Raw genomic sequence first — 18,755 nt, 5'->3', positions numbered from 1 at the left:
GCACTTTTGTTCTGTCTTGGGAGATACAGGTTTGATCCCTCTGGTTGCAGAAGGAATTAAACTTAGGAGTATGATCTCACCATAAGGTTGTCCCATAAAGACAAGAATGGAAAACTGGCACCATCACTCTAGTTAAACAAGCAGAAACTGCCAGTCCCTGCTGCTTCTTTTGGGGGGGTGGGGGGAGCAGAAACAATGTCTGACCTCAGGGCACCGAGACATTGAAATCCCCTGGCAATCTACCTGAAGGAACCCAAGCCGATATTTTAGGGTAAGCAGTGTAAAGAACAAATGGGAAGTCCAGTATGTTCCTTGTATCCTGTAACCACTGACAGTACCTAGATGCTGATGGCTTCATTCCCAGGACTATTGCCTTGAGAGGAGAAGTGACAAAATCACATACAACTAAAGAGACTTTACTGTCCCTCAGTATTTTCCCTGTAATTTGGCATCTCTCTCCTGTAATGGGGCAAAAATACATTGGTCTTTTTGTTTTTACTCTGCACAGAGAAACGGGTTGTCACAATACAAACAGCAATCTGACATTTACAGGGCAGGATCATGCCATGTTTTGCTGAAGGGCATTTTGATAGGTCTTTTCATATATTACTTTTGACTGAACCTGGTAATCAAACATATAGAATGAAACTAATACTTACTGACTAAACCAGTGCCAGCCCCTCAGCAACCCGGCTGTGTTCCCATGGCACAAAACAAGAGCACAATGCGAATGCCCTCCTGTTCCGCTCAATAGAAAGAGACTTGGAGCATTTTCCAGTACACATGGGAGAGCACTTAAAAGGTCAAACTCATCCCCAATAGACTGATGCTGATGCCACGACAGCAGCTCTCTAAGGAGAGCATTTGTCCAAGAGCAGAATGTGGCACTGCTCTTCTTTTATATTTAATTTCAGATAACATTTATGGTCCGAAGAAGGAAAAAATAAGTGGTTTTTTGCTGTAACAATCCCCACCATCCAGCTACACTCTCCAAAAGTAAATATAGGTCTAAACTTTCTCCCCATCCCCAAATTAACTCCTAATTAGAGAATTAATTGTATGACACTCTTATGCAAAAACTTTATAGGATAAACCAGAAAAAGATGGCTACAAAGATGTCAAGCACGTATCCCCATAAGATGGTTCACTCATATTTCACGAGCCAAGAAAACAAATTAATTTTACTGAATATATGGCCAATTATTCACAGCATCAGAATTAACGTAATTCAAATTATAATGGATTTCTTCAAAAGACAACTGCTGTAGTAATTACATAAGGCATTCTAAATGGGAAACAAAGCCAATTGCAAATTTCAGATGTTATTTTATGCAAATACTGTAGCGGTAGTGTTCTGAAGAATTCCATTGTGAGCCAAATTGTCCATTTCTGATGCTATGAATAATTGCGTACCCATTTATTTCTAATAACCTATTATTTATGTGCAATTTCTTTTGTCCTTCTAAATGCTATGAAGCCATTTACAGAAACCACCTACATGACAACTTACCAATTATCCTTATAAAACCTTTTATTGCTTTGGATTAGTTACACACATAATCAAATGCCAACTAACTATTATGTTCATATAAGTTAGCAAAAGTCTGTGAACCCCAGCAATAAAATATTTCATTTAATTCTAAACAACCATTTCTAAAAGGAAGTGGTTTATATATAATCACCCCAGAACACAATCAAATTACACTCAGTTTTACCATTTAAAAGATTAGTGAGTGCATGTATCAATATTTAAATATACAAATAACAGCCACCATTTTCCAGACCATCCCCAAAACAAACTCATTCACTGCTTTGCTCTTCCAGTACACCGATATTGCAGCTACTTACGCATGTGCCCAGCAGTACACCCATGAGCAGCCCCATGGCACCATGCATTTACCCCCCATGTTCACCTCAGGATATACTGACATTGCATTTGGCCACTGGGCCACAATTTGGCTTAAGGCTGGCAAGCTGGATTACTCAAGCCTGTTGCATCCACGCTGCTGGACTTGGCTTTCCTCTGGGTCACACTGCTTAGCACCGGTGTCGCTCAGAGGGGCTGCGCTTGGGCTCTCGGCCAGCACACAGGTCTGGGTCCCACCACGTTCAGCAGCGGTGGAGGAATGGCCATTCCTCCTGGCACAGTCATGCAGGCCGACAGGCTGCCACTGTGCCACATATACTTACCACCATATCTCTACCGCCTGGGCAGAGCGAGGCAGCCACTGTTGCCAGTAGCATAGCAGAAGAGCACACCACCGTCTGGTATCTCTGCCACTGTTATACTATAGACACCAAGGATGCCCTGGCTTCCTTAACCACAGAAGGGGCACCAGACAGCACCCACCTTCAATCCACCGCTTGCCTAAAGGCGGCGCTGGCTACACAGATAAGGCTACCAGACTGGAGACCCGTTAGGTCCACTTCACAGGAACCGGTAAAGGCTGTGTCATTAGAGTGCACGATTTCCGTACCTTCAGAAAGTCAAGCTCCGCGCTGCTTGGCCAGGCGTCTCCTGCGTGCACCCAGAGATGACAGCATCGTCAGGATACCAGCCTGCAACACAGCATACCCCTTGCCAGACAGCGTGAAGAGCCCAAATGCTTGTTCTTTCAGTCATTGAGAATTTAGTCAATATGGGCTTTCAGTGAAAACAGAAGCAATATGGAAAGACTGTGACAGCACCGAAAAGTGGCAAGGAGAAGATAGAGCTGGTGTACGCCCTCCAGAGCCCAGAGAATAATGCACAAGCTTGTCAGTGCAAGCCGATACACTCTCATCATCCCACAATGAGTCAGTCGGGGCAGCTTCCTTGGGGAGGGCCATAACTACAGCACTCCAGAGTAAACGCACAAGAGCTGCTTGCTATGGAGAGCCACTTGTCCAAATCAAAGATCTAAACAAACCATGCAGGTGTTCTGACAGCCCCCTCAAGGAGAGCAACTTGAGAGTAGCTGATCTACAAACCAAGCAGCCCAGCTTGGCAAGTTGACGTCCCCCATACAGTGAATGAGGAGCAGTAAAGCACCCAAGAACAAGGCTCATAGTGCCTGGCACGCTGAACGGGAGCAGCAGAGGGAGGGCAGACATCACTGCAGCTAACTGCTAGAAAAGACTGCAAAATGTAGCACATCTGAAAACCCACCCTCCCCAGAGGCAGGCATAGATGGGGAGCTGGAACACAGAGCCTGAAGGTACTTCTGGGCTTCGGCGTCTACCTCCCCCTTTAGCCTCCAGCAATTAGCACACGCCTTTCCTTCAAAACAGCCCCTCTGGCAGATGATTTGTGGTGCTATTTTAAATAAACACATCTTTTTTTAATGTATGCAAATGCTTTCTTAGATCCTTTTTTGTCAATGTCTACACCATCTTTTGGAGGCACGGTGTGCAAGTAGCCCAATGACTGTGTTAGCCGATAAACCTGGCCTGTGGCTCTTCCCAATGAGAGTCCTTGGGACTGCAGTAATCATGGCTACGCAGCTCCCAGGCTAGAGATGACTCCTGCCTGGCCATCATGTCTATGGGAAAACCACACAAAAAAATACTCAATGCGTTTCTTTTCAAGCTCCTTTCCTCTCTTTAAGCTCACCATGAAATTGCTGTAGTGCCTCAGTAGCTCCCGTGCCTGGGACACCATGCCTGGCGCTGCTTCAGGGCACCGCAGGGCGGCCGTGGGGTGCAGCGGGACCTGCAGGGAAGAGACGTGCTGCCACGGGCAGGTTATGGAGGCAGCGAGCAGGATTCAGTCCTGCAGGCTTCCGTATCTTAAAGCAGGACTTCATGTACATTGATGTAAATGAGTGTAAATTTAATCTGTGGGCTAGTATGCAAGAGGAGCTCAATTTGCATGAAGGGATCTCGGCCTAACTTTTGGTTTCTTTAGTTTCAATTCGTTCTGTACTCATGTTCATTCCTTTGCAATGAGATGCTGCATTTGGTTTGATTTCCCTCTTTTTCCAACTGAACTGCTCCTTATTCAATGAACGCAATTTGCCATATTGACTCCTCTGATACACTTTCCTTGGTACGTCAGCATCCACCTCCGCTTCTGTGCCACTGAAAGGCTGCAGCATCGCTGTACCCAGGCTAACACTGTCTCGTCTCTTCCTTTTACCCTCAGTGATTTTGACTTAATTCTGGACTTTGAGCAGTTTTCCTTCTGAAGCAAACTCAGGCTACTTCTGTTATTGTTATTCTTGGAGGGTCTCTCATGCCAGCAAACAGCTTTGTATTTACAGCAGTTAATAATGATGCTTATTCTACTGCATTACATAGTTGTCTTTCTATATTAATGCATTTTTCATCTCTTTCAGTGCCCTTGGGCTTTCAGCACACAATACATTTGTGGACAAAGCACTTGTATGGCCCTATATTGTAAACCATTCAAAACACTGGCAGTGAAAAATGCAACACAAGAGAGCCTTAGAGGGCCTGTCCTCCACTGCACGGAAACTTTGAAATCACCCATGTATAAAATACACACGCTGTCTCTTGTGCTTCAGATTGCTTATTTAAAATGGCAATAGTCAGGGCACAGGGGCCAGAGAGGCATAAAATGACCTGCAAAAGCAATTAAGTGCCACTGAGACATTCCCATTTGATAACAGCAGAAGATTGTTTATTGCCCTGTTTACTCCTCCACCATGAATATTGTACTCCACGGTATGACAACAGGAGGCCTGAGCAAACCCCAGCGCTTGGACACATTTGTTGCTCTGCTGAGGGTCTGCAGCACACACACACTTCCCACCGGCATCACCGTGCAGATGGCTTTCCCAAGGCTTTTTGCTCCAAATTATAATCTCCAGCTGTATGGGGAACACACTTATCAAACACATACAGTCTTCAGAGCCACTCTCCTTTCCACACCCGCTTGTTTTGTGTGCTCCTGTTCCTCCACATCCTCCCACCCCATGTTTTTTCTCTCTGGTGAGATCATAGCCAGGCTTCACTGCTAGAAAATCCTCAGCAGGTCGGGATTTAGACAGCATGGGGGACCACATTACCACCCCCCTGCAACCACTGCTCACCCCAGGCAGGCTGGCACAAGAGGTCTGTCGATCACCAGGTGGGGAACTGACTTCCCCATGTATTTGCCCCAGCCCGGTCTGAGAGCCGAACCGTACTTTTCAGACACGGGAGAACAACTCCTCTCACCTTTAGAAGTAGGCTGTGCAGTGCTGGACAGCCCAAGAGAGAAAACTCCTGCGGGGGAGAGCCCCAGGCCAGTGGGCTGTGGCAGCCATGGAAGATCCTGCTTTCCCACTGCTCCTGAGGTGAGGCAAGGCAAGAGGGGTTTTCCCTCCACAACTTCCCCTCAGCGCAGCAAGGGCCCCCGGCCCACGTCTGACACGACAGCGCCAGGCGTCCCCACCCGATTTCGGAGGGACTGAGGGGCAGGGAAGCCCAGCCTCCACCGCTGCTCCTTGTCCTACTCCAGTTAACGTCCCATCCTCTTGAGGCAGGGCCGCCCTGTTTAACAGGGAGACTACTTAATGGTGCCTTGACGGAGGCAGCCTCCGCCAAGCCATGCCCCAGCTCCCCCAGGCAGGGGCAGAGAGGCTCCTCAGGGCTCCCCTCGCCCGCTGTCATAAGGTCTCACCACCTTACGGCCTCGGTGTGTAAAGCTTCTATTTATATTTTGTCAGCACAACAACATCAAGGTAACTTTTCTACGGTGATGCATAAATGGCTGACTGTGCCTCTGGTACCATGGCAGCAAGAAAGGCGGGTGTCCAGAAGCTCACACGTTGCAAGTGAGGACAAACACAGTGGCTTGCTGGTGGGGGGGGGTGGGAAGAAACAAACAAAAAGAAGAAAAATGAACAGTTTTCTAAATAAATAACAGGGGGGGAAAAATTCCATGCCATCAGGAAAAAAGAAGGTGGATTGTGCTGAGAGACCAGAAAAAAAAAAAAGAAAATTGAAGACAGTATAAATACTCACCCACAGAATGAAAGAAGAGACCAGCCTGGTCATCTGCAGAAGTTAGTCCGATCACTCTCTGTGCCTGTAGAAAAGAAATGAAGAAGAGGGAAGAATATAAGCACCCCATTTTCATGGGGGTTTTTGTTGGGTTTTTTTTTACATTTTTGGGGACATCGCTAATGCCTAAGATTATCTTGTATTTAATTTTTTCCTCTGAATATAAATACATTGCCTATGGATATATGAGAAATACAAAATAATGAAACTGAGTTATTTACCTGCTGGGGGAACGCTAATGAGTGTTGTAGTAATGAAAACGGCTTCACTGGCTTGTAAAATGCAAAACAGCAGGGAACTCACTGGAGACCCCACGAGCATATGTCAATAAGCTTATATTATTCACAAGTGCACAAGCCTCCCAGCCTCCCAGTTTCCCAGCCTCCATTCATTTCCTGACGGCTCCCAAGTGCCTCACGTTTTGAGCAAAGTCAAAGACTAATCTTCTATCTTCCTCAAGCCTCTAAAGTTTTTGTAGAAGACAAATGATCATATGAAAAACTTTCCATTCAGATGCAAACTGACTATTTTATTGGCTAATACTTCATATTATCCAATCTACAAGTATTACAAAGTGCGATAGCAATACAGGACAATTGTATCCATGACCATAAACATCTGAACGTAAATAACATTTTATCAGACTGCTTTAGCAATGCACTCACACAGAGCACTGACACAGTATGCTCTCATTCACAATGTTGTGGTTCTCTATTTCTATCCTTTACATCAATCCCGACAATATTAACATCCATAACAATCACTGACCAGTCTCATTTCAACACTTCCAGTATACATTGCCAAGCTCTGCAGTGTGTTAACAGTACAACAGAAGATGCTAATCCCCACCAAAGGTGATCGTTCAGCCAAAATTCAGATCAAAGTGTTAGGACTTTAACAAAAAAACCCCATTAGAATACAAGTCCAGGCATTTGCTGTCATAACAAGATTGTGATGACTGTATTTCATGTCCCCCTTCATTATAAATCCATTTGGCATCCTTTCTAATAGCCAGCCTCCCCTCAGAAAAAAAATATTTGATGTTCCTGTGGATGTCATATGTGCCCTGTACTTTTACAGCACTTCTATTGTAATTCAACATTAATTATCTTTCCAATTAATGTACTGCATAATGCTGCAATATGAAATGCTCGCATTTTGTAAATGAGAAAATTGAGCTCAGTTCTGTCTGCTTTGATCCCATTTTACTTTTATTATAATTCAATACCAGAATTATTTTCCTTTTTGGTTGGGTTCTTGACACCCTGAATACACACAAGGGAGACACCTCTCACATACAAAAGATACATTTATGCTTCTTTTTTCTGAGAAGACCTCCAATTTATCTTTTTCATTATCATTTTAATATATCTTCCTGCCTTATGATTGTTACTGAATAGCTCATAAGGGAAATGGAGGTGACAAAAGTACTAATAGAGCAGCATTTACCAGTTACCATAAATGTAGACATCATAAATACCCACAACTGCTAGAAAATCATAAGCATGAAGCAGGTCACAAATACAGAAAAAATGAAATCAAAACTGTGGTCAGGGAGTGAAAAAACTCTTCTTTAGAAGCTGAATGATCCAACATATTCCTTAAATGTTGTGTGTCAAAAATACCATTTACAGTTTTACTGCTGAGTACCATAATAAAAAGTATAAAATATAGAAATGGAAAATATATATCCAAAATTGCTCCCTATATGTATGGCTGAAAGAATATATGACTGGTGATTTTCCACAATGAGGAGTTTAATTTTTCTTTTGTTTGGGTTTGAATCTTTTGTTTAGTTTAGCTGCTGTCAATTGCTGCAATCATTGTTGGCTACTTGATTTGACCTTCAATGCCACCATCTCAAAGCACTTCATAGTGCTTTTTCATCCTGAATGCGTTTACGTGCTTGAGGAAGGTACCTATTCTCCCTGTCTCCAGTGACATTGTGTCTAGCCTTCCTCCTTGTTACCCCGCTACATCATTATTAACAGAACCAAACCTACAACACACAGAAAGCTGCAAAAAAATCAGTCACCCCTCACAGTCACTAGTCTTTCACTCAATGTTCTTGAATGCTCAACATTAGCTGGCAGTTACTGAGTATGTCAGTATGTGCCGAGAAGAATGTGCAGATCAGACTGAAGGAATTTAAGAATGTAATCTATAAAATATTCCCTCAGATGATAGCTAAATAACATCAGCTTAAATAACCTTGCTGGTCAAAAGGTGTAAAACTTTTAAGAGAAGCCTAGCTAGCATCTTGAGCCAGGATTTCCTCTTGAACTGCCGTGGAATACTTCATTGTAATCTTAAAGTGAGAAATACCGTGGTTTAAATGGACAGGCTGGCTATTACTGAACTATCAGTAATTCAGGCAACCTACTTTAATAGGAAGTACTGCTCCTGTTTTGACATTATCCTCAACCAAAGCCTTTTGAACTTCCTTTTATGAATTGCTTAGCAATGATCTTGACCTACTGCTGCAGCAGGTACAGCTGAGGCGAACACCCAAGGAACACTGCTGCTTTTTCCAGTGCCTTTGTAAAGCTTACAGGGAACCCTGGATTTGTTTGAGATAGCTTTAGCAACCTGAAACTTTCATTTGTTTGGTATTAACCGACTTCATTCTGATACGGTTTGGTTTTGTGTGTTCTATTTTGCTCTTCAATCCTCACTGGTACACCACTTTTTGTTTACTTATTTTAAATGGCCATTATTACAGCTGTTAATTTTGAAAGCAAATTCACATCTGCATTGATCCTTTCTTCCCACCATGTGAATGCCAGTCTTTGGGACACTGGCATCTTAGCTAGTCAACCTAAAGGACCAACAGCTGGAGGTTTTTTGTGCTGTCAGTGAGCTGTATGCAGTTTTCATTGCTACAGCAAACACGGCTAGAACAGGAGAAGAAAATTAAAGGGGAATATGCCAGGAAAGACAAACAAATATGACTTTGTGGAAACCTGACTACAAAATGACAAGACGTTCCTAACTATGCACTGAAGTTAAGCTATCTTAATCCTTCCCCTGTCACTGGCAGACTTCTAGAAAGGGATTCTCATTAGCACTGAATGACTGGGAGTTTGTGGTGTTTACCATCAGCTAACAAAGTGTGCAGCAGGATGTCTCACAGAGTCCATCTGTGTCAACACCTCAAGTACCCAATACTTGAGTTTTCAGCCTGGCTAAGGTACATTCTTTACCCAACATATCTGTAACAAACACTCCTTCTGCCAAGCCATTTACCAAGACAATTATTTCTCAGACAGAAGCTGACAAACTACGAGGAGGAAGACTTTAGCCTCCCCTACTGGCTAAATTAGCAACTGTGTGCCCATTACCCGCATACTCCTTCTCCAAGTACTTTTTCCTTTGTATTCCTTCTCTTCGGAGATAAAGAAATGCCTCTGGTGGGGAAAACACCAGCTGTCAAAGACTGGTGTTTAATTAGCCTCCCAAGGGAAAACTGCAGCCTAAAAACTCAGCCCTTTATGAGACCGTTCAATGTTCAACCGTCTTGTGCACACCGGTCTTCTGGTGTGCACAAGACCACAGTAGGTCTTGTGGTGGTGTGACTCTTCTCTTCCAAAGAACAGTCATTCTGTTCTTGACAGTAGCTCTTCAAAACTCCCAGACAGACGTCCAGAAAAAATCCACATCCTGGCTCTGAAATCATATGTACTACTGTTGGGCATAAAGTAACGCTGGCAAACCCAGACAACCCAGGCAAAGGCTCCATTTCCAGAGTTATGCAAGTAGCACACTTCCTTCTCTCATGTCTAAAAAGTCCCTTCTTCCGAACAAGTCAACCAGATGGTTACCAACCCCCCTGCCTTGATACCATAAAGAAGTGACTTCCTCCCAGTCCTGCCCAGCCAGGGGCTTCTTCATGTGCTTCCTCAACATCCAAAACAGGGTGGGTGCTCAGGAGTCCTGACAGTCATGTGGACAAAACCTGATATTCTCAACACGTGTTTCCAATTTCCCCCATGGGTAACCCTGTGTTCAGGTTAAGCAACAAAGCAAGCCACCACCAGGAGGAGGACTCCAACCTCCATGAGCGAATTCTGTCCAAGGCAATTCCTTCAATTGCTCAGGATGAGATCTCACACTCCCAAAGGAAAGAAAAATATTATTGACAAAAGGGGGAGAAAATTTCCACCACTGCATTCCTTTACTTTTTTCACACATTTATCAGCACACAGAAAGTGGCAAAGGACAACAAGACCTTCTGAAATTTCATTTTAGACTATGAACTTAGAAATTAAAATTATATATGAATACTATGAACTTAAAAATTAAGAATCAAAATGACACTTCATGGTTGTTTTAAAAAATCTCTTGGAAAGTCACTTCCAACATACTGAATACATTTCCAGTGATTTCAGCAGGTTTAACTACTGCATATATATTTCACACAGGATTCTACCAGGTAACATGAAATCACAGCTAAAAATCAGTGTTAAAAAACAAGTGAGGCCAAAGAACTACAGGTCATTTAAAAGAATCCAGTGAAGTCACTGATACTAACGGCATGAGCAAGGATTGCTTGTGTAAGTTAAGACAGCAGAAACAGGTTTGCAAATTGCATGGATTTTCAAAATTTTTCAATCAGATATTGTCCTTGTGGGATAACACTGGTTTCTGTTATATTTCATAAAAGTGAATGAAAAGCAGCTTGGACATGAGTTTTTTCTCTAAAGGAGGTTCAGGCCTTGCAGTACACATCATATTTTAACTTCGCTCCCAGCTTAGTTCCTTCTAAGCACACTTTGAATTTGGCATCCATTTCCTCGTTCTGAGCTTCAGTGAAAAGAGTTTTCCAGTCTCCAACAACACCTGGAATACAAAGAAAAGTAAAATATTACCCTTGACTGTAAGGACCAAGGAGTATGATTTAAAACAAAAAACTACCTTGTCTCTCTTATTACCATATTTCAGGATAATCCATTTTTTTCTTTTTTTGGTTTTTTTTTTTTTCCTGCAAGAAAAGAATCTCTGACCCAAGAATACACTCATATGTTTGCCTTATATTTGATGTTCTCAATAGAATGTGAACATAAAGCGAACAAAGGAAGCTACTGGTCTGCCTTCATAGGTTTGGCATGTGTCTTGTACAGCTGCAGAAGACTATAAAAGATGACCAGCAGTTGTGAAACCAACCCAGAAAGTTCAAAGATGTGGCTTTGAACTGCAAGAGCTTTGTGCACTGCAACCTGTAGTCTAACCTGTAGTCTACCCTTAATCTAGATTTTAGAGAGCCCACAGTCTGAGGTTGTCTGAGTCTACAGCTCTAGCTTGATCTATGGCTAAAAGACATAGCTCAATTTGTGGAGTGTCTGGATTCCATGTGTTGACTGAGGTTCTTAGGCAATCACAAGAGTTATTTAGAAAACCTAAGAAGAAAAATCTGTGGAGGCACTCTGTAGACCGAGTGCCAGGCTATCCCCAGTACTCACAGAAACCAAAATGAAACTCTTCTTTGTTTTAACTGGTGCTTACTGCATACCATGACTGAAGGGTGTGCTACTTGTAGGGCACTTCTGCTAATCACATTATACAGGGCTTTACCGAAATCAAGTGACAGCATCCTGAATCACAGTGTTTCTTAAACAACTCCCAACCTTGAAAATTAGACAGAAGGATTAACCATCTATTAATCCAAACTCCTGCCTGCCCAAGATGCAGTGCTACCATTCACCACCCTGACAAAATACAAACAAATTTACCTTTGCGGAAAAGAACTGAGCCAACAGCACCATGAGTCTCCTGTGCCTTATCCTTCACTGCCTGGAAAGTTGCCCTGTCTGCAATGCACTGGATCTGCTCTGCCGTTGGGGAGAATCCAAAGAATTCAGCTATCTGCTTTACACTGGCAGTCAGGTTCTGAAAGCAATACAGTGAAAGGGAGACATGTAATATGCTTCCTCTGAAAAAGGAGTTACCCACTTGGGATGTGCATTGCCATCATCTATTAACAATATATATTTTCCTTCACAGTATGTTTTCTGCCTTACACTGAAGCTCTGCTTTTGTATAGCCAGACTCAACTTGTCGCTAAAATCAACTTGATTTTGCTCTTTCAGAAACCTGTGTCTTCTGCTGTTAATTTCAGCAGATTTCAAGAAGTGGGTTCAGATGTGTTTTGCCTGCCAGTACACAGCATCTGCTTTACCTCTTTCAAGTCTTCATATATTATGATCATAGTATTCTCATCCTCAATATGTTTGTTCCAGGTGACTGCATGATCAAAATAGGATCCCCAGATGACTGTAAAGAAGAGAAAAAACCGTAAGTGTGACCTTCTTTTCTTACTGGGTACTTATTTCTCGCCAACTGAAGAATTGCCTTCTGTTGCCTATCGGTTACATCAATGCAAAAAAAAGGAACAGCCTGTCCTTTCCGTGGTACCATACTGTACAACAGAATGACAGAGTCTTCCTCTGGACTTTTGTAGTGGTTTCCACACAGAAATATGAATTTCACTACGTGCTTCCCCTCTGTTACTATATTGTCATTCAAACATCTCTTAAAAGCCAAAGCCAGACATCAGTCTAAATCTAAAATCTGGGTTGCTAATGAGGTGTTTGGCCTCATGTGCAGAAACAGTAAAGACAACAAACTGTCATTTCATTACCACTTCAGATCTGTAGCATTTCCTCCATCACTAAGTGGCAGAATTTTGACCCAATGCCCATTGTCAAGCTGCCATGCAACTCCTTCACCCTTGCCTGGAAGAGCAAAATACCCAGAAGCAAAGCATCTTTCGGACATTCTCCCCATTCTGGCATTCGGCTGCCTCCTTTATCATGACGCATGGCCATCAGTAAACTAATTATGACACAGCTGTTTTCCCACTGGCCCCATTTAGTTGTTTTGAAATATTTTTTTTCTGCTGCTTCTTCAACTGCATTCAGTGTCTACAACAATACCTTTCCCATTCATGAACTCTGAGAAGAACTCATCCCAGGAGCTGTAACTGGGGATGCTTGGCACATTGTTGTGGAAATGGAAAAACGAAACAGCTGTATCTTTAGGGTTTCGAAACAGCACTAGTATCTGGAGTGGGAGAAAGAGGTCAACAATTTTAGATCACTTATTTCCCCTGGTAACCAAAATGAGAGTATAACCAAACATTCTGCAGCCAGTAACATACTGGGGGCTATAAAATATTTTATTAGTTAAGGCATGGAGAACAAATTTAAAATGTGATCATAATAAAGACCTTGTTACACTTCTAAGATTTGCTTATATCATTACACAACTGTAGAAAGAAGCAACTGGAAAAACTGTAATATCGTCATTGAATACTATCCCATAACTACCTAAGACCTGGGAAATTGTAAGTAACCATTTACCAACCCCCTGCTAGGAAAAGCTCTGTTTGATTCTCCTTCAGGAAACGGCAGCTGTTACAATCATCTCCCATTTTTCAAAGCATGGCAATAATGTTCTTGAAATCCTAAGAGACTGTAATCCTCAGAGAAGCGTAAACACTTCTGAAAACACGTTATACAGATTACAGTTTTTGTTACACACATTCTATTTTTTCCTGTCTCATATAGGAAAAAATACCAATGAAACATGGAAAAAATCCCCATCCCTTAACCAATTATTTTCTTCATCTGTGGTACATCTCCTAAGTGCTATGTATCCACCATTGTTCAGTGACCCAGTACCAGAAATATTAAAGTTTTAACAATGTGACTCTTTGCAAGGAGACAGCCAATGTCCCAGAGATACTGCTGCCACATTCATTCCCACCACGGTCATGCATAGAAAAGAGTAGCATAAAAACTGAAAGTGTGACACTCCAGACATTTCTGAGCACAGCAACAGCCTCTAGATCTGTTCTTGTTTATGTCAACTACAGCACCGCTAAGGCTACTGTAAATTGTAGGGGGTACTAAGCCAGCCCAGGCATCATGAGACTCCCACTGTCTCCAGGTTGCTTTTCCCCAGTGCCACCTGCTTGGGCGCAAGGAAAGGATGTGGCCCTAAAATTACTCTTGCATGCTGGTACTGTCAGAGAGATGAGGCCTGTTCTTGGAAAAAAGAAAAAAAGCCCACCTTGGCTTTGTTCTTGAAAATAGACTTGGGGAGGCAGTCATAATTCAGATGTGTTGCCAAAATCCTTGGAGATGGAATCTGCTTCATCCTCTTTAGAAATAAACAGAACTATAAGTGAGAACAGGTTTATTTCATGGGTGCAGCAATGATCTGTGTGAGTTGCCTGTGTGAAACAACTCCTAATCAAAAGGCATTAGTCATCCAATATTATCTTTTTTCCCCTCTCGGGAGAAAATCTTTACCTGCTGCATGACTTAATTTTAATAACTTGGGGGGGGGGGGTGCAAGAGAGAGAAAACAACAGACTTTAAGTGGTTCAATAGTTTCTTTTCACTAACCTGATATTTATCTGGATCTCCACATTCAATAAATGGTAGTTCTGTGCTTACAGGTTTACTCTGGGTAGTTGTAAATATCAGATCACTTAAAATCTGGATAAGCCAGTTCACACCTGCACCAAGAATCCCAGAGAACAAAATAAAAACATATCAGAGGTTTATGTAAGATCTCAGAGCCTTCTCATTACATGGCTTAATTCAGCATAATAGACAGTCATCAAATGACAAATGGCACTAAAGCTCTCAAATGATTATAAACAAAATAATGTTTTCCGTTAATGAGATCCTCAACAGCTTCTTAACTGTGACCTTCTTGGCTCACTTATAACTGGTATGTGGAAAGCACTGGGGGCAGAACTGACTCAGCGATGCACTTACTTAACATCTTTTTAATATATTCATAAAACACTCAGTGACAGACAATAACAGAAGCTTTCCTGTCTTTTGCAGAGAAACACCTGGGAAGGGTCTGGATAGGAGAAGGAAGGAATGAGCAAGGACCTTCTCTCATTCTGCTGAGGAAAGCGTTTGCCTCTCTCTGCTGCCCTGGGTGAAGGATGAAATGGAGTAATTTATTCAATGTCACTGCCAGTGCTTGTCCCCAGTTGTGCCTGCTGCTGCCTCCATAAAGTGGATGCCAGAACAAGTGCTAGAAGAGCTGTTACCCACTGGACACCTGCATCCCTCCCCACCCCTCACCCTTTGGAAGGGATCTTGCAGCAAAGCCTCCCCCATACTGCATCCTGTTCAAGCGTGAGCCTGTGGCCAGCTCCTGGAGCTGCGCCGTGGTGCCTGCTTCCCCAAGGTTTCCAGGAATCACATTTGCTCCACTGATGCTCTGCCGATTGCCGGCAGGACAGAGCGAGAGAACAGCATGTTCACCTTGGCCCGCAGCACCCTTCCCACGTCCTTGTGGGGAGGTACTTGGAAGGCTTCCCACAGGGCCCACGGAGACGGAGCTGCAGAGCTGCTGCCGCCTCCTGCATGCTGCGAGTCCCCTGTGAACACAGCTGCCAGAGGCACTAAAGGGAACACACAACACAAACAGCTTTAACCTCATGCTTCCAGTGGAAAGTTATTCCCAGAAAGGAATAACTTCCACCCTATGTTATATAAAGTGCCTCAGGATGCTTGGATGGAAACAGCTGATACATGTCATTTATACAGTAATGTGTATACAATGTGTGCACATCATACAATGTCTTTTAATACATATATTACACTTATATACTACCCAATATCATATTTATATATAAGACATTGTATGATGTATATCATTTATATCACTCTCCCATTTACATACAGACCAGAGCCGAAAGCATTAAGATGTCCTCATCTGCCCAGTATTAACTGCATTTGCACAAATACAAATTTTATTTTAACGAAAAGCTACAATTCCTAAACCTAAAATTCCTAGTCTCTAAATCCCCTACTGGCTTCTCAACCATGCGACCCATACCTGGGAAGTACTACATCCTGGAGCTCCATCATGCTTTACCCCTACCTCATCAATAGTTCTCTGCATCAGAGTTTTCCTCTCCACTGCGCACACCTGAGTTGGGGGAAACCTTTTATATAGTGAGACTTTACTGTAACTTAACCTTCATAACACTTAATAAGTAAAAGGAATGAGGACTATATTAAAGCTTTGAGAGACAAAGCTTTTGAAGGGCCTCAATGCAAGTCCTTCATCAGGCATGTTCATGACCATTTAAACCTGGCAAATGCCAAAGAGTTTGAGCCCTGCATGGAAAACACTTGAGAAGCTGGCAGAGGAAGCCAGACACCAGGCTCCCTTGCTTCAAGAGGGAAAGAGGCCTGCAGAGAGACTTTTATTAGTACCTGGTGACACTATGGCTTGGTGGGTCGAAGTGTGGCATCAAGGGGCAAGAGGGAGCCCAGCAATTTCTGGTTTCAAACTGAGGGAGATAATATTTCCTTTTCATTCTTTATCCTCCCTTCTTGACTTCCCCCCCCCCTGCCACTTGGCAAGCTATAGAAAATTAGGACAAGAAATCTATTTAGCACTGTTTAAGAGTGTAGGAGCAAACATCCAAATGGAAGAAAATTCCAAAAGATTTACCTGCAGATTGTAACTACACTGCACTGCACAAAAGCAGCATTTTCTCTCCCTCCTGCTCTCCCATTTCTTCCGTGCAACCTCCCGTACATGCCTTTCCAGCAGCGCCCGCTGGGTAACAGGGTGCTGCATTCCCCAGTAGACCACAGGGAGCTGTGTACTCCCTCTCCTACTGAACAAGTAGCAGTGGTCTTTGGTAAAATTTTCCCTTGCTGACCTCCCACAAACTGCCCAATATTAACAGTGTGAGATCTCTTTCTTTATCTACTGATCCCTCTCCCTGAGCAGGAGAGGTTTACTGAGTTACTAAACCTCAGAGGCAATCAGTATCATGACTCCGTGCCTGAACTCTTCCAAACTCTGTGAGAAATCAAAGCCAGTGCCAAGTTATGACAATGACCTTCTAGGTCTTTATAGGGTCCAGCAGAACTCTGGACCCAAACCCAATGGAATTACAGGCTCCTTAAAATAAAGATGCACATTTCACATTTTGTGCCAGATCCCTCCTTTTGTATTTGCCCTCTCTTTCTCTTGGCTCAGTGTCCTGTCTCACAGCTGCTAAAAATTCACCCTAAACACTACAGGTATACTCCTTAAGCCCCTAAATACACCACAGTTTCTTTCCAGATCAGAACTCGCCAACCAGTAAGAATTCTATGTGCTGAATGACACCTTGACCTAGGACTCTCTGGTTAGAGCCCAATTTGACCACATCCACTACCATGCTAGTGCAATGAAATCCTTCTCTGAACCCACATTTTCTCTGACAATCCTAAGCTTCTGCTGCTTGGGTCCCAAAGAAGAAACATATGCTTCCTAGATAAGCAAAACCCTTCCCTTCCTTGCAAGCCACCATTTCAGAATTGACATTTAATAAAACTGATCAAAATCAAAATCAGTTGGTTGTTTGAGTTTTTTTTCACTGCTCCTGTTGCACCTTTTGTGCTTTCTGCAAACCTCTGACTAAAAGATTTAGACTTCCAGTATGTCTTAGTCAATACCATTTTGGAGTAACAAAACAAAAAACAATGCTGATACTGAATAATGCTAAGAAACAGCTTATAATTTTGCAAGTAAAGATGCCGTGCCATGTCACTTTCTACACCTTAAAGAGTCTAATGTGAAATTCTATTGCTTTTGTACACTACACTACATTACATTACTAACATGCTTTTCAGAATACAGTTTATCATACTGGCAGAGTTGTCTTGTTCCACTAATATATAAAAAACTATGTACTTTATCCTCACTTCTTCAGTCAAAAATATCTTTGAACACTAGAACTTTTCTTTTCAGAAACATAAACCATATTAAAAAGCAGTGCAACAGACTGCTTAATTAAGATAAAGCAGGACAAAAACCTGCTGCCTCTGGTTGTAGTAGAAATGCCCGATATCCTCACACAATGCAAAACCACAGTCAGTTGGTTTTCCTTCTTATTGTGTCAGCTAATTAGTTACAGTATTGTAGACTACAGCAAGCAATTTATAATGTATTCACCGCATTTGGGGTAGGACACCAGCACCATATCCTCTTTTCTGGCTTCCAGGTTCTCCAGGGCTTGGAAAGTTTCCGCGCTGCACACTGTGACAGGATACGGGGTCCCCCGGTAGGAGAAGAGTAGATCCTTCAAGGTAAGCCCTTCAGACTTTGCCAACACTTTATTTATCTCATCAACAAAGGCTTTTTTATCCTCAGCCATGTTTACCACCTTTGGGGTGTGAAACTGTTAGTCTAATGCAGTAAGTGCCTTTAAATAGACTTTTAAGTGGTGGAGTAGAAATCCTTGGCATTACTTCTGCCCTCCCCCAAATTTGATATGTTTCTTTCCCTCCTCCCTTCCCACCTTTCTGGAAATGGAAGCTGGGTTGATCCTGTCCACTTATAATCTACAGAGCAGGAATTACTTTATTAAGAAATCCCACTGAGAGTAAGTAATACTTGCAAGCTCAGCCACCAGGGAAAACAGAATTGGAAAACGCATCACCCTGTAAGAATGAGCAGCAAAATATTATATCTAATCTTACATAACATTAATAGGAAAAAAAAGCATCTCACAAAGAAAAGGAAGTCCCTAATAAGAAAAATCCCAAGAGGTTTTATTTTGGCAATAAAGTCAGCCCCATACTATGAGTTAAGAGAAATAGGTAGTGAGTAATAGAAAACAATGAAATCAAAACCATAAAACAGAAAGAACAATACTGAGAGGGAAGCGATGCTGTCATTTTAGGTTCTAAATAGCCCCTGTGGGAGCTAGTCTGCACTAATGCCCTTTTTTA

At 42.6% G+C, this 18,755-nt stretch overlaps 1 protein-coding gene across 2 annotated transcripts; it reads right to left on the bottom strand.

The window, feature by feature from the left end:
• Nucleotides 1–10,406: 10,406 nt before the first annotated feature.
• On the bottom strand, nt 10,407–18,667 carry SULT6B1 (sulfotransferase family 6B member 1). 2 transcript variants are annotated; one of them, XM_072856560.1, is made up of 8 exons: nt 17,977–18,075; nt 15,279–15,418; nt 14,397–14,509; nt 14,059–14,148; nt 12,921–13,047; nt 12,164–12,258; nt 11,718–11,874; nt 10,407–10,827 (listed from the first exon to the last, which is right to left on the bottom strand). In XM_072856560.1, exons 1-8 carry the CDS (start codon nt 17,979–17,981, stop codon nt 10,697–10,699), a joined length of 858 nt encoding a protein of 285 aa, XP_072712661.1. In that variant the 5' UTR covers nt 17,982–18,075; the 3' UTR covers nt 10,407–10,696. The 2 variants fall into 2 exon arrangements, with proteins under 2 accessions (XP_072712661.1, XP_072712658.1); XM_072856557.1 differs by lacking the exon at nt 15,279–15,418 and having other exon boundaries at nt 17,977–18,667.
• Between the last annotated feature and the right edge of the window lie 88 nt (nt 18,668–18,755).

The sequence above is a fragment of the Ciconia boyciana genome, chromosome 3, assembly GCF_034638445.1.
Source record: "Ciconia boyciana chromosome 3, ASM3463844v1, whole genome shotgun sequence".
Taxonomy (NCBI): domain Eukaryota; kingdom Metazoa; phylum Chordata; class Aves; order Ciconiiformes; family Ciconiidae; genus Ciconia; species Ciconia boyciana.
Note: the sequence above shows the minus strand (reverse complement) of the source record. Positions and strands in the feature narration are given on the sequence as shown.

Coding starts and splice junctions, on each gene's coding strand:
- SULT6B1 (XM_072856557.1), bottom strand. CDS start 18,178: ATGGCTGAGGATAAAAAAGCCTTTGTTGATGAGATAAATAAAGTGTTG. Junction 14,510..17,976: donor GGTGTCCTACCCCAAATGCG/GTGAATACATTA, acceptor TTCTTGGTGCAG/GTGTGAACTGGCTTATCCAG. Junction 10,828..11,717: donor CTCAGTTCTTTTCCGCAAAG/GTAAATTTGTTT, acceptor TTTGTATTCCAG/GTGTTGTTGGAGACTGGAAA.